Source organism: Phaseolus vulgaris, chromosome 3, assembly GCF_051622355.1.
Source record: "Phaseolus vulgaris cultivar YP4 chromosome 3, ASM5162235v1, whole genome shotgun sequence".
NCBI classification, from domain to species: Eukaryota; Viridiplantae; Streptophyta; class Magnoliopsida; order Fabales; family Fabaceae; genus Phaseolus; species Phaseolus vulgaris.
The window spans coordinates 41,727,707-41,742,316 of NC_143500.1; the positions used below are offsets into that span (position 1 = coordinate 41,727,707).

At 30.0% G+C, this 14,610-nt stretch overlaps 1 protein-coding gene and 1 long non-coding RNA gene across 2 annotated transcripts; one reads left to right on the top strand and one right to left on the bottom strand.

Annotated features, from left to right (window-relative positions):
- The first annotated feature begins 4,922 nt into the window (after window positions 1-4,922).
- Window positions 4,923-7,536, top strand: LOC137807673 (uncharacterized). Its single transcript, XR_011080570.2, has 2 exons — window positions 4,923-5,048; window positions 7,223-7,536. It is a non-coding gene; the product is annotated as an uncharacterized LOC137807673 (long non-coding RNA).
- Window positions 7,537-12,850: 5,314 nt separating this feature from the next.
- Window positions 12,851-13,795, bottom strand: LOC137805925 (ethylene-responsive transcription factor SHINE 3). The gene has a single exon (XM_068605800.2). It carries the CDS (start codon window positions 13,670-13,672, stop codon window positions 13,043-13,045), a length of 630 nt encoding a protein of 209 aa, XP_068461901.1. The 5' UTR covers window positions 13,673-13,795; the 3' UTR covers window positions 12,851-13,042.
- Between the last annotated feature and the right edge of the window lie 815 nt (window positions 13,796-14,610).

The window sequence follows — 14,610 nt, forward strand, 5'->3', positions numbered from 1 at the left end:
AGTGTTTTAGTTAGGAGTAGTTGTGTTTCAAATAATACCATGTGTTTAGTCAAGAGTATTTAAGTTCCAAGTGTTTAGTCAAAAGTGATTGTAGTCCAAATTATACTCAGTTTTAGCCAGGAGTAGTTGAGGTTTAGGGTTTAAAGTTTATTATCTTACCACACTAACTGAAAGAAGGAAAACTTTATGAACCAAATATTTAGAAAATAATTTTGACTGATCATTTGTCAAGTAAAATCATTATCTAGTTGTGTATCATCATATGATATTTTGTACAAAATTTAAAATACAATTCAACCATATTCTTGTGTTTTGACCTATTTTCACAGTTCTCATAAACTAAGTTATTGTCCAATAAACTAATAAGATGAAAGGATCGATGAATTCATACATGGCACCCCTCATCCATTTATAATTCAAATATATACCTAAAATATAATTATTTAAAACATAATCAATTATTTAGTAAACAAAACTAAAAATAAATAATAGTTAAAGAAACTTACATAATCCATAATTAAATTATTGATATTTAATTTTTTGGTTGTATACTTTTAATCTCTATCGTGTTAATATTAAAAATATATTTTTCATTCTTATTAATTTTTATTTTATGTTTGGTTTATATGAGGTTGTGGCATTGTGCTCTGATGACTTTTTACGGCAAGTGCACCGCGTTTGTCAGAAGTAATAATTGTCCCTAAGGACGGATATCGATCCCACAAAGAACAGTGAATCATCGAGTACAATATTCGCTAAATATAACAACAGAACAATAAAAAAGAGTGTGAAGTGATTATGTTGGCACTGATCAATAAGAAAACAAACAAAGAATTAGTTGCTTCAATTGGAAAAATTGGGATTAAGTTTCATCTCTCTCACTCTTATGTATTTTGATTAGCATGTTAATATTAAGTTCTTTAATTGAAATTGATGCCCGTATAAAAATCATTTATATCGATTCCTCGCATATAAAATCCTTAAGAATGTTCCCTAACTATCGATCCCTCGCATACTTATAAGAACAACTTAGAACGAAGCTCAGACTTTTAATAGCAATTAACATTTCAAGTCTATTCCTAGCACTCAAATATGTTAAGTATTGTTGTTTAGGTCCGAACCCTAAAAATACCTCCCGGTCAGATTTAAGATTCTCAATTTGTCACGGAGAATTAAAAGTAAAACAACAATACCAATAATCAATCAAGAACTGAATATTAATATATAAAATATCACCTCAATACATAAGAGTTTGAACATATTACTCCCAAATCTCAAAGGGTAGAATTAGCCACTCATACTTCTATCACCTTCCATTCTCCCAATTGGGTTACAATTCACTCTATGGTGTTTTCTTCTCAATCTGGCACCCTAAGGTTGAGCCTCTAGCCCTCTATTTATCCTAGTTTTCTAGGGTTAGGTTGTTTATTGTGTCGCGTTAATGGACTAAATGATAAAACATAAAAAAAGGCCCAATCTTTCTTTGCATCTTTTCCAATCTGGGACCTTCTATCTTTATCTTTTTAGCTCAAATCATTCATCTTTAATCCAAATCTCCAATCTTCCTTAGAAATCTGCAATTAACACCAAATTTGGGAATAAAATACTCTTATTCAAATAAAGATCATAAAAAATGTAAAAAGGTATAAATTCATAAATTAGGGATTATTTTATATGTAAATTAGCAATAAATCCTCATAAGTGCCTATATTTTAATATGACATATTATTGAAATTAGACACTTATCATGCTCAATGATTTGGAGGAAGGGAGGGAAGGTGTGAGCAATGTAACTATTTGGACGAGTGAATTGAACATGGTTTATGTAGAAAGAAAAAAGAGGGGAAGGGAGGGATCACCCCCTCTCAAATAAGAATATTTGTGAAGAAATAATTGGTGATAATAGATAATTACATTAATGCCCCTACATGTGAGTTTAATTTTAAGTATGATTTAGTGTGCATGAGTTTGGTGAAGATTGGGAAATTCATATCATAAAGGATTAAGAACACTTACTTAATTTCTTAATATTGATGTCATATCAATGCAAAATATTAAAAAAATTAAATGCATAGAATGACATTTGTAATAGTTGGACTGCTAGTGTATATGTATAGGTATAGGTATATTATACATGTTACGTTTATATAGTACACTAGTGCAAAATACGTAAAATATACATGTTACGTTTCAAATTTTGGTTACTTTTAACGACGGTTCCCGCCTGAATCGTTGTCATATGTATGATTGATGGAGCTTCTGTAACGGTTCCTAGTGAATCGTCGTTATATACTGAGCTTGGTTCTCCTTCGCGCTGGTGGACATCCGCACCAGCGCCCCTCTCCGCCTGGCCGCCCTCGTACTTCGCTCACCTGCACCATTTTTTTCCCGCTAGGTTAGTGTTTTAATATTTTTATTTTATTTTATTATTATTTTAATAATTTTTAATTTTTTATTAGTGCTTTAATATTTTTTAGTATTTTAATATTCTATACTTTTTTATTAGTGTTTTAATACTCTTTATATTTTAATATTTGTGTCTTTATAGTTTGTATTGAACGCGTTGATGTTGAGTCCGGAGGTGTCCGACCTTTGTCAATTTTGATTTAGTTTCATAATGAATTAGATAATATTTGTGTTAATGCTTAGTCTGAGGGTGTCTAAGCTTCGAAAATTTTGATTTTGGTTTATAATGAATTAAATAGTTTTCTTAGTTTACTAGCTTTATGGATCGGAGCTGGATTAATACCCCACGTATAACTTAATTATATATTATAACCTGTTCCGACCTTAAGTCGGAGATATAGTATCGTTAGAGTCAATCACTACATTCGAGGTATTGTCCGCTTTGAAGGTTGGTGTTCTGGAATTTTATCCTTAAAAGGTGTCTTAGTTGAAAGAGGAAGAAGTATATAAACTGTCATTGACCTCATACTCTTAAAAAATGTAAGACTATATTCACGGTAACATAACATAATCTAAACTTTGTTTCTAATTACGTGAGATTTTCAACCATTTTTATGAACAATTATAGAATAACTATGGTAATATAATTGGTCTAAATTTTAAAAACCCGTCACTCTTTAGTCGTTTAATGACTCTTGTCGAGAGTAATAATTAGAGGGTTTATTTTACCCTAGTGTGGCTACACTTTAGGGATGTTAACCATAAATAATTTCGTAGGCCTAGGAATGGTTAAATTTATGGTAGCATGCGCGTTTTGAAAGTTTGTGGAATTGAGTTTGAGTTTTTTTAAAGAAAAGGAAGATAATATCTATAGAGATTTAGGCTTTATCAATAAAGACAAATTAATCCTTAAATAAATAGTCCATTATTGGATGAAAGAGATGAAGCATTGCATGCATTAGTTTTCTGAACCTCCAACTGTTCCTCCTTTGTCTATATTCACAACTCACATGGAAGAGTGTCTTCCAAATTAATGCACTTTTAACGAACCACATTCCACACTATTTTTATATTTTATTTTTACCAAAATTTAAAACACTTGTTTAAATTGTTTCAACATAAAAAAAAACACTTTCTTCTCATGACTCTCTATCATTTTATTTACTAATTTTTAATTTTTAATTTAATAAATTTTAATCAATAATAAATGTGTTTTTAGGAAGAATATGTAAAAAATATGTTTCTTTTTTATTTTGCCATAAGGATTCAATTTAGATGATAACAAAGGGTTGAGTGACTTTTTTTATTTTTCGGAGGCTATTTGATTACAACATAATATATATATTAGACAATCTATTCAGTTGTCGATAATATTTAAGAAAAAAAAAATATACTTTATATTGGATAATCTTGTTACCTAGTATGATTAACAATTCATTTTTTTATACAATATATTTATTAATTAAATTCTGTTGTGATATAACATACTTATTGATCATCAAATTATATAACTAAATAATTCTGTATTATTATTTTTTTAAAAGTTGTATATATATATTTTTATTTCCAAAATTTCAACTTTTTATTTATCAATTTAAACTATTCCTACATTAACATAATAAAATATTAGTTAATTTAATTTGTATTTTTTTAATTTAAACTATATAAAAACTAAATAATCAAACAAATAAAAAATGTATTGTAATAATTAAGTATTTTAATAAAATTGAAATAAATAATAATAAGTAAAAACAAATTAGTATGATACAAAATATATTAAAACATAAAAATATAAATAAATAAATAAGTTACAAACTAACTGGAGTAACTTACAAATTATAATTAATAACATCAAATAGTTAAATTTATAATATTAAATATTTTTTAATCAGAAGTACATAATAATTAATTATTTTTATAAAAATTAAAATAAATAATGATATTGAAGAGTTATGAATAATAAAAAATAATAAAATGAAACTAAAACTATGCAAAATTTAATAACACTTCTACCAAATAAAACTATCAAATAAAATATAATTAATCATGGAAGTTAACGTAGTAGGAAAGCATCCTATGCTCATCATATTCGTGGAATCAATTTATGTAACAATAAATTCATATTTGATTCTCGTTAACCGTGGAAACAGTAGAAAAAAATAGTTTAATTTTTAAAAATGTTTTCAATGGAGATTTCTTACAAAAAAATATTTTACTAATAAAAATTATTATTTTAACGTGGCATCACATGTTTTAAATTTGAAAAAAAAAGGTTTATAAATTAAAAATAGTTGCTTATTTAAAACAATTTCTTCAATTTATAAATAATTTTTAAATTTTAAATTATTTATGTGTACGAGACTTATATTAAAAAAATATTTTATTTATATTTTTTTAAAATAACTCTAATTAAAAAAAAGTTGAGTAATTACTGAAAGTAGGGTAGAATTGAGTTTGGAAAAGAGGGATGGAATAGTAATTATGATGCCACGATAAAAGAACAAAAAATGGAGAATGATTGGCCTTTGAAAAGTCACTGTGGATCTGTGACTCAAAACAAGAAGAAGGAGAGAGAGAGAGAGAGAAAACGATACACACACACCCTTGCGGCAATGGTGCAATGGTGACTCTACAGATTCCTGGTTCATATCACATATATTCATCTTTCTCTCTCTTCTCTCTGCATCCTATTGTTTTCTTTTCTTTTCTTTAATACTATTTATTGCTTAGTTTCGTTATTTCATATTTTTCGCCGGTGTATGTGTGTGGATTGTGACGGAAGGGAAATTGCCTCTTCCTTTCTCTTTATGTTCAGATCTATGTTTTATACATCACGGATCGTATTTACTGTTTTTAGCTACTATCTTTCTGCGTCCAATTTCTCATCCGAATACGCGAAAAAAGGAAAAAAAATGCAAAAGAAAAACTACGAAGTCGTGTTTGTTTGTTGTTTTGAATTTTTTTGGCGGATATTATTTATTTCGATGTGTATGGAGATGAGGTGAAGACACTGGAGGCAGCGGTTCATCGATCTCTTCCTGAATTTGGCTGTGGAAGAACACAAAACAAGAATCGGTCGATAAACCTCTGCATCCAGCGCTCACTTTGCCTCTCTTTACCAACAATTTCGTTTTCTCTTTCTTCTTTTCAATATAATAATTATACTCTTCATATGCTTCCTCCTTTTTCATGCCGCAAGATTACTTATCTACATAGCCTTGACGAATTCTCTGTATAAACATTTCTTTCAAAGTGTTTTTGTTTCTTCCAAGAGAGTGATTAAATCTAGATGCTCCTGGTGTGATTTGAAATAATTTTGTATTGCTTCATTTCGTGTTTTTCCTTGAGAATGCCTATAGTGTTGTTGCAGCTGCCAGCCAATGTTCTGATTTGTGATTTTGCTATGAATGGAGAGAAAAAATAAATCTGATTTATTAGCCGTACCAAACAGAATGCATTATTGTTTGCTGCTGCTTACTTCTATAGAATACACTGCTAATTTTCCTTTTCCTTGTTCTATCCTTGTGCGTTGATTGACTGGCCTAAAGTAGTTCTTGTAGTGTTTGATTGAGTTTGTTTTGAACTAATAATCTCGTATTTTTCAACTTTTTTAGAAAATTTTAAAATAACAAGTATGTTTTTTAGAAATCTTCTTTTTCCAAACAAAACCGAAGAAATGGTATGATAACTTTTTCTGTAAACATTTCTAGATTTTTTTTCAGAAATTAAAATTTGTTCACGAATTGATTAATTCGAACTTTTTTAGAAGTTAATCTTGTTAAAAGGCTTATTTTTTAATTTGCATATAAACTAATCTTAGTTTTTTAACAAGATTATTTCATTTTTCTCTTCGTTTTTTTCCTCAGAGTGTATTTAAGAAGTTTGAGGTAGATTCTTATTGACATTTTAGTATCCTTGCAAGCGCAGGTTATTCTTTTTCATAGTTGTGTTCCTTTTTTCCTTTCTCTGTACCAACCCATTTACCTCTAATAGAAATCTTTTCAACCTTTAATTCTTTAGCTCTGTGTTTAAGTGATGATATTCTTGCACGTTGGTAAGGAATTCCTTTTCACAAGGCATGTTATATCTCATGTTTTTTCACTTTGTCTTCTTCGTGAAGAAGTAATTTGATTTTCCCTTGTGTTTATGTTTAATTTCACTCGCATTACAAATTGAATGGTCAATTTTAATGTACTCGTGAAACTTCGGTCCTTAGTGTCCATAGCATAATTTATGGTGATGATCTATGACCCTAGTTTGTTCTCGGTCATTTAATTGACATGACTGTACTGTTCACTCTTGAAAGAACTTCTGTCTTGATTGGTTGGAGTTTTTGAATCTGATACGTAAAATGGATATGCACTCTTCTTCCAGGTTTATTCCGATGCTCCAAATACTGGTTTTTTCATGGAATGTACTTCTCTAAAAGGGGTGCATTTTAGAGAATGATGAGCAATAATGACAGTTAATTTGAAAATAATAGATGTGATTTTAACAGCATAACCTATTTTACATGGGCATGTATTTTATCAGTCACCAGTGTTAATTTTGAGATCAATGGCCACTTGTCTTCTAACTTATCTCTCCACACACACATCAGATCAGAAGAGACAAATCTCTTGATTGACATGTTTATTATGTAACAAACCGGAAGAAGTGTCTGCGTTCATTTTTGAAATTTGTTAGTATTTTTATTACTTGGAGCTTTTTGAAGAAGCTCAAGGGAGTGCCTTACACTAAACATGTCATTTTCTTCACCATGTGGTCTAAAGGTCTCTGCTTGTTTCTTTCCTGAAAAGGTATATTTGGAATGTAGGTTTCCAAGTGGTAGGCAGCACACTGCACTTCACCTAGTTGTACTGTATGTAGGTCTTTGCTGCGTGAAAGTCAAAAAAAGGTACTCTTGAAGGGAGTCCAAGTTGCAAGAGAATCATTTAGTTGGTTTTTAAGGGAATCTGGTATCAATTTTCCTCTATATGTTGAATGAAATCGAAGTAAAGCAGAATCGGATAAGGCTATTTGGGTATTATGCGCAGCACAAGTTTTGATTCTAAGAACTGTGTGTACATAATGAGTAGGGTAATAATGTAGGGAAGCGTCATCAATCCAAGGATATTCTGACATTCATCACTTGTTCGTATTCCCTGATTCACAATTTTCTCATGCACTACTATTTAACAACTTACATTCTATATTTATATTCACTTCTCTCTAGCCACCCCATTCTGTTCGCCTATGTTAATAGTGGAGTAATGTTCCGTTTCATTCATATTAAGTCTTTTTATAAATACTTGTAAGAAAAGAAAATAAGAATAAAATTAAACAATATTTTAGTTCATTTTTATTTATATATAACCAATTTGTTAATGTAATTTTACATATTGTTTTTCTAAAAGCTTATTTTAATATATGCATATTAGTCAGTTATTTTAGAATGTGGAAATAATAATATTTTGATTTGGAAACATATGTTAGTTTTAGTTTAATGAAAGGTTTATTTAATTTTTCTTTTATATTTTTTTCTCTCATAATTTTTTATGATTTTCTTTCATCCAAATAGGACCTTTGTTAATAATTGTAATAATAATAACAATTATTATTTTTCGTTTTAAGTATAATAATAACATGAATATAAGTGCTTCTTAAGATAGTATTGTTTCAGTTCATCTACTTTCACTGAAAAGAAAATGGACTAGTAATGGAAATATCTATTGGTCAGATTGTATAATATTAAAGGCTATTTATGAATATTAAAAGTATCTTTTTGCGTTGCTTTTATTCCTCCTGAATTTAGCTAGAAAAGAGTCAATCACTCGCGTATCGACACTTAAATGTGATTTTTTTTTTCATATAATGTAAACTACTCAAATCCCTGGTAGCCAGCCTGTATACTACTGAGTAACTTCATAGGCTTTTGTTTTAAGTGCCTATTTTATTGAAAAGATAGTGGTGGCTGAGGCCATATATATATATCGTGTCTGTATGTTGGGGCAATAAATCGAAGCTGGTGATGATTGTGAGGGTGAAAATAAGAAGGATAGTTTTTAAGAAGAGGGCTTGCGTTTGCAGTGGCTGCTATGGGTGTATGGTGGCTACCAAAGAAAATGACCCATACAAGATGCCAAATTCCATGACAGTGGCCTTTTGTCGTTTATAAAATGGTGATAATGACGAAAACTTGTAAATAATGCACAGTGGTATCAAAAGAAAGCTTTTTAATAGATTCATTATGTGAATAAGTGTTACAATACAAGCAACTTCTCTATTTATGTCCTTTGTGTGAAGTTTAGTGGGAATCGAGACAAAGCATGCATGAAAAGGAAAAATGAATGTCATTTGGACCGAAATGCATTCGGCTAATTTATGCCCATCTTCTCCACCAACCCAAAAAGAAAGTATCAAAATCTTCAAATAAGTTATTATTGAAGAGTGATGATGGTAAGTTTATGAAGTATTATTCTAGTATATCTTAATCATCATGGAACAAATTATGATGGTAACTTCTGTCTACTTTGATACACTTGTACGAGTAATTTGGTTCGTGGAACATGTGTTATCAGCATAACTATTTACTTTAATCAAATTCAAGGGTGATCAATCAAATAGTTCGGGTTAATTAATTAAAATAACTGTAACTCCATTAAATTATAAACCAGATTTCGATCGGTGCCTTAAGGTGGGGGTGCCTTAACCTTCATAATGAAATATTTATATCATTGTTTTAATTTAATAAGTGATTTTGAATCCAAATTTTGGTCACAGACGTATTAAATATATGTTTTAAAGAATTTTGCTTTCTTTTAATAATATTAGTCAGCTTGAATAGAACCATTTCTTAGGAAAGATACACGTTATTTTTAAAAAAACGGAATATAAAGTTTTCATAATTTTTAATCGGTTCGCGTAGTATGATTTTTTTTCCCCAGAAGTTTGAAAATTCATTGATCGTAGAAGATTTGCTAAGAAATTATTTTCATTATTTATTCAATATACTTGTCTTCTGTTTGTATCATACCACACCAAACAATTGTTTCTTGATATGTTTATATATATGAACGAACTCATTCTAATCAAATTGGTACAAAACTTTTGTAACACGAGAAAAATGTTGAATTTCTAACACATAATTATTACTTTTTAAATAAAATTTATGTTAGGTAGCATGTGTCATCACATGGAAAATAAAAATAAAGCTAAAAAAAAGTATTGAAAACTAGACAAAATTCATGTAAAAATAAAATAAAAAATAAATAAAAAAACTTTAAAAAGTAGTCCAAGCAACTACTTTGAAGGTTTAAACTAAATAAATAAATATAAGAAGACAAATAAAAGAAAATTCTCAACGAAGAGAAACAATTGAATCCCACAAATATGGATCCTCGTCTGTATTCCAATGACAGTAATAAAATATGTTGTTCCACATCACTATCATTACTTTTTTTTGGGTTGACATGTTTTGGAAGTCATCTTATTAGCCTTCACTCCACCTTAAGGAGGACGTCTCGATCTTCTAGAGGTTTGAACTAATTCATCTTCTTGACATGATGGTTCCTTATTTTCCATCTTTTCAACCCAGAACTAGAGATTAAATTGACTTCTTCTAAGAAAATACCATTCGAGATAGATTTAACTGTATCTCATGTCAAGATGGTTGGACATGACTCTTAAGCCTCTTGTTCATCACTAGAAAGAGATTCAAAACAATTTTGTAAGACTAAATCTTGAGAAACAAATTTAGAAGTAACATGTTTGACAACAACTAATTTAGAACTTGTTGCATTAGTTGCATATTCGGGATGAGAGAATCCTTCTAAAAGAAGGGAATTTTCAGGAGGCAAGAAGTTCTTTTTGTAGCAAATCATTTGATTCATGGACATCTTCTAAGGAGGACATATTAGCAAAATATCATCCTAAGATCCTGAACCAGTCCCTATATCTTCATCCTATTTCTTAAACTTTTGACCAACTAGAGATCCACTTTCCATCTTCCCAACAGAACTTCAGGTATCAAGATAAACAACAACTCCCTAAATTTCCATCACCCCTGCATTACGACCGCAAAATTTTGTTTCTTTGTGATACCAATCACTTTCTTGTCAGGGACATCATTAGTTTCTTTGGTCACAAGTTTATATTGTACAACAACAGGTTTGGACAAAATAGTAGGCGGTTTGGTCATGTTATTAAGGTTATCAAGATGTCGTTTGCATTTATAAATATCTTATAAATATCATGTCCTATCATTTTGCATGAAGAGTAACATGAAGACAACTTCTCAAATTCAATATCTGAATAAAAGCAAAACCAGGTCTTTTCACCAAAATTTGATTTGGAAAAAATATAGCATATCAATATGAATCAGGACTCTAGCAACAAAATCTCTAGATTTATTCATGTTGTATTATTCTTACATGAAGCTGATTTTTACAATCTTCAAGACTTGCGAGATATACATCTTCATCAATCTGAACAGATATCAAATCTCCCTTGATGCAAGGAGAAAGGTAACTGTGAAATAGGGATATCTCATATTTTGTGTTTGAGTAGTAGAATATGACTTGTGAAAAACAACCTTAATCATTAAGACACCTCCAAAGAATATGAAAATTAGAAGAATTCGTCTCCATCTCATAACACTAGGAAAAAAAACCCTAATTACTTAGAAAGAATAAAATCCTAACTACCAATAACCGAATATGCACAAAACCCTAGACATTGTACCTTCTCTTCAAAAGCCTAACAGAGCAGTAGAAGATCAGTTTGGATGGTAAAATGGAGTTTGTTAACACATAATTAAATTGTCCATTTTGCCTTTCCTTTATTTTCCTTTTCCTTTTTTGCACAGATGAAATTGCCATGCTTTAAAATATGTAGAATACAAGTATGAGATACGTGTCTAATATATTGCCATGCTTTGAAAGGATTCCATTAAGAACTACATCACAACATTAATTTTTAGTCGAAGTGTATTGCTTACAAGTTACAAGCTTTGTAAACGCCCAAGTGAATTCAGCCTTTACAAGAAAGTTTAACGCTGTGTGAAGATATTTGATTACCAAGAAATGAACAAATTCTAAAGATGTTACGCAAACATATTGAGAAAAAATAGAAATTATAAGATGAAAATATTTCTCTTTTTTAATGAGATTAAATAGTCCTTCATAGAATTTATGATTACAAGGAATTATGCTTTTAATTGCAAGTTAGACATATAGTCAGACGTGAAACATATTTTCTAAGAGGGAGCAGATTTCATAAAAATTGAAGAGAATTTATTAAATTAAATATCGATAGTGATAAATAAACGAAAATAATAACGACACAGACTTCAGAAATTATATATTATAAATAAATCGTTCAGGAATGAAAGAGATTCAAATCCTGGGCATACCAAATAGTGGTAATCCACCTTTGAATGAATAAACACAGACAAGAGTCCAGTTTGGCATGAAGTATGTTATTATAATTTTTTTATAAAAAAATTAATTATATTAAATAAAACATTTTCTAATGCTTATAAAATATTCTTAATATAAAACCTACAATCCACCTTTCAAATCAAAAACCCATTAGAAAAGTATGTTATTATATGAAGAATGTTTTTTCTAAAGAGTTAAATATTAGCAAGCATTACTAGAATGCCGTTATAACAAAAGTTAAATTTGTCTTTTTATTTATAAACTACTTTTTTTTTCTCTCTTGCATAAACAATGTTCATTACTCTATAAAAAAAAATTAATGTATAACTCTTAATAAATGAATTTTAGGTCTAGTTCAATATGACTTATAAAATAAGGTTTGCTCTCACTTACTTATATGTGAATTAGTTTTATTTCTATTTGATGGAAAATATCAACACATCTCATGTATCATACTAAATATTTATGGATGGCGATAGCAACCCAATTAGAGATAACACGATAATCCCAACAAATTCTCACCATGATAAACTTTAAATGATATATCGTCTTAAAAATAAATTTTAAACTTAATTTAACCTTATAAAACCGACTTATAAAATAAGATTTCGTGAATTACTTTATTTCTAATTAATACAATCCAACAATAACAAATTCAACTCCACCATGATTTAACTCTCTAGACTTCGTCATAAGTATGCAAAGGTGAGAGTGGTGGAGAATGTTTGCAAGAAACAACTTTTGTAATTGGCAAAAATCCTTTTGTTTATATTGGATTTTGTATATGAGATAACTAAAAGTTTGTGACCTAATACCTGTGTAATTATAATCTTATTTTTCCATCCTAATTTTTATTCTTCTAGAAATGTTTATCAATGATATACCCAAACATGTTCATAATCAAGAAATTAAAAGAAGAGTTCCATGAAAACAAAAAGAGAATACTGCATCTATTCCTAAAGTGAGTGTGAAATATGACCAATCTTAAGATACATACAAGGCATTATTACATCAAGAAATGAAAGTAGAAATGTTTAGCCCGCCCATATAAGTAGTAAAAAGATCACATGGGGAGTGTATAATCATCATCATCATCTGGTGATAGCATGTATGCAAGATATCATATATGTAGTGAAGATAACTAGAGTTTGATATCTTTTTGTGAAGTAAAATAGGGTTCAAGCAAGACATAACAAGCAATAATAAGACATGCTATCTTAGGGTGTTTCATCATGAGAAGAAGCACTGAAAGAAGGAGCAACAACAACAGAAGAATAAACCTTAGAACTTCCAAATGAAATTCCACAACAGCCAGAGCCTTGTTCAGGAATGGAACAAACTACAGTTTCCTCAACAAGGGTGTCATGTTCATCTCTCGTCATGATCTGGTTTTTCCAAGGCATGAATGTGGAATAAAGAGATGTTGAAAGTGCGTGGTTCTTCATAACTGCATGCCTAAGAAGTTGGTAAGACCTTGGATTCTTGCCCAAAATGCTGTAGTCTTCTTCATGAGTGTTCATGGTTCCAGGGTTTGGAAAGTTTGTTTTGGCATTTCTCCCTCTAAGAAGCCTTGCAGCACAGTCATAAGCCAAGGCAGCTTCTTCTGCTTTGTCAAAAGTTCCTAACCAAAGCCTTAGCTTCTGTGAGGATTCCTTGATCTCAGCAATCCATCTTCCTGAAGGCCTTTGTCTCACCCCAAGAAACTTTTTCTCAATCTTCTTTCCTACTTTTGGAATCTTCATGACTCTCTTCTCATAGGACTTGTCTATTTCAATAGGCATCAAAGGAAGATTCTTGTTTGGGTTATGAGATTGGTGTGAAAGTTTTGAGGTGTCTATGTTTTCCATGAGAGTAGGAGGGAAAAAGGGTTGGGTTGATTTTTAGCATACATATGAGAAGAGGGTGCCCACTGATCACTAATAAAGCCTTTGATGTAACAATGAGGTCGATGATGAGGTAGTATCATGCTATTCAAAGGTTATTATACCGAAATAATTAAAGACCAATAAAAGAGAAGAGTTATGGAATCTTATCAGAAAGAAATACTTTTTAAAACACATCTGTGTCAGATTGGAATCATGTAATCGTGTGAGGGAGGTTGATAAACACTACTCTAACTACTCCATCAAATTTTGATGAACACATCTAAATGTGGCATGGTTTTGAAGCATAGTTGAATTTAAAGTTGAGTATCAGTTAATGAGAGGAATATACAAACAGAATTTTTTAATTCTGCATGAGTCATGTACTACCGGTTGGCAGATGACCCCGACGACCTCCCCTTACATTTAAATCCAAACAACATCCTAAAACATCATTTAATCCGTAATTAATCAGGTTATCTGTAAAACATATTAAAGCGTGAGTCCTTTTTTTGGATCCTATCCATAATAGCAAGGATCCAACCAAAAGGTATATATATAACATAGACAACTAAGTGGCACAGGTAACTTTTCAACTCTCACACTTAAAGATTCTAATTAGACTAACTTTAGCGTCAGAGTATCTTTATAGATTTCTCCATCATTCGGTAAAACTGAATGATTGAAAAGGAACCTGGAGACCGAGAAGACCTGAAGTTGAAGATAAAGAAGTCACTTTAAAAGGAATCTGTCTTCGTAAAAACAAGTCAAAATTTGATAATTTATCTGTACAGATTTTGATACATTCTGTAAAATTTGTTTCGAGATCAATTTCCTTAAAATTTGCTATTTTCTTATCGAACTTTAAGGTCAAGTTTGAAACATTTCTATCGTATTGAGATTAGTGTGGCATTAAAAGGTTA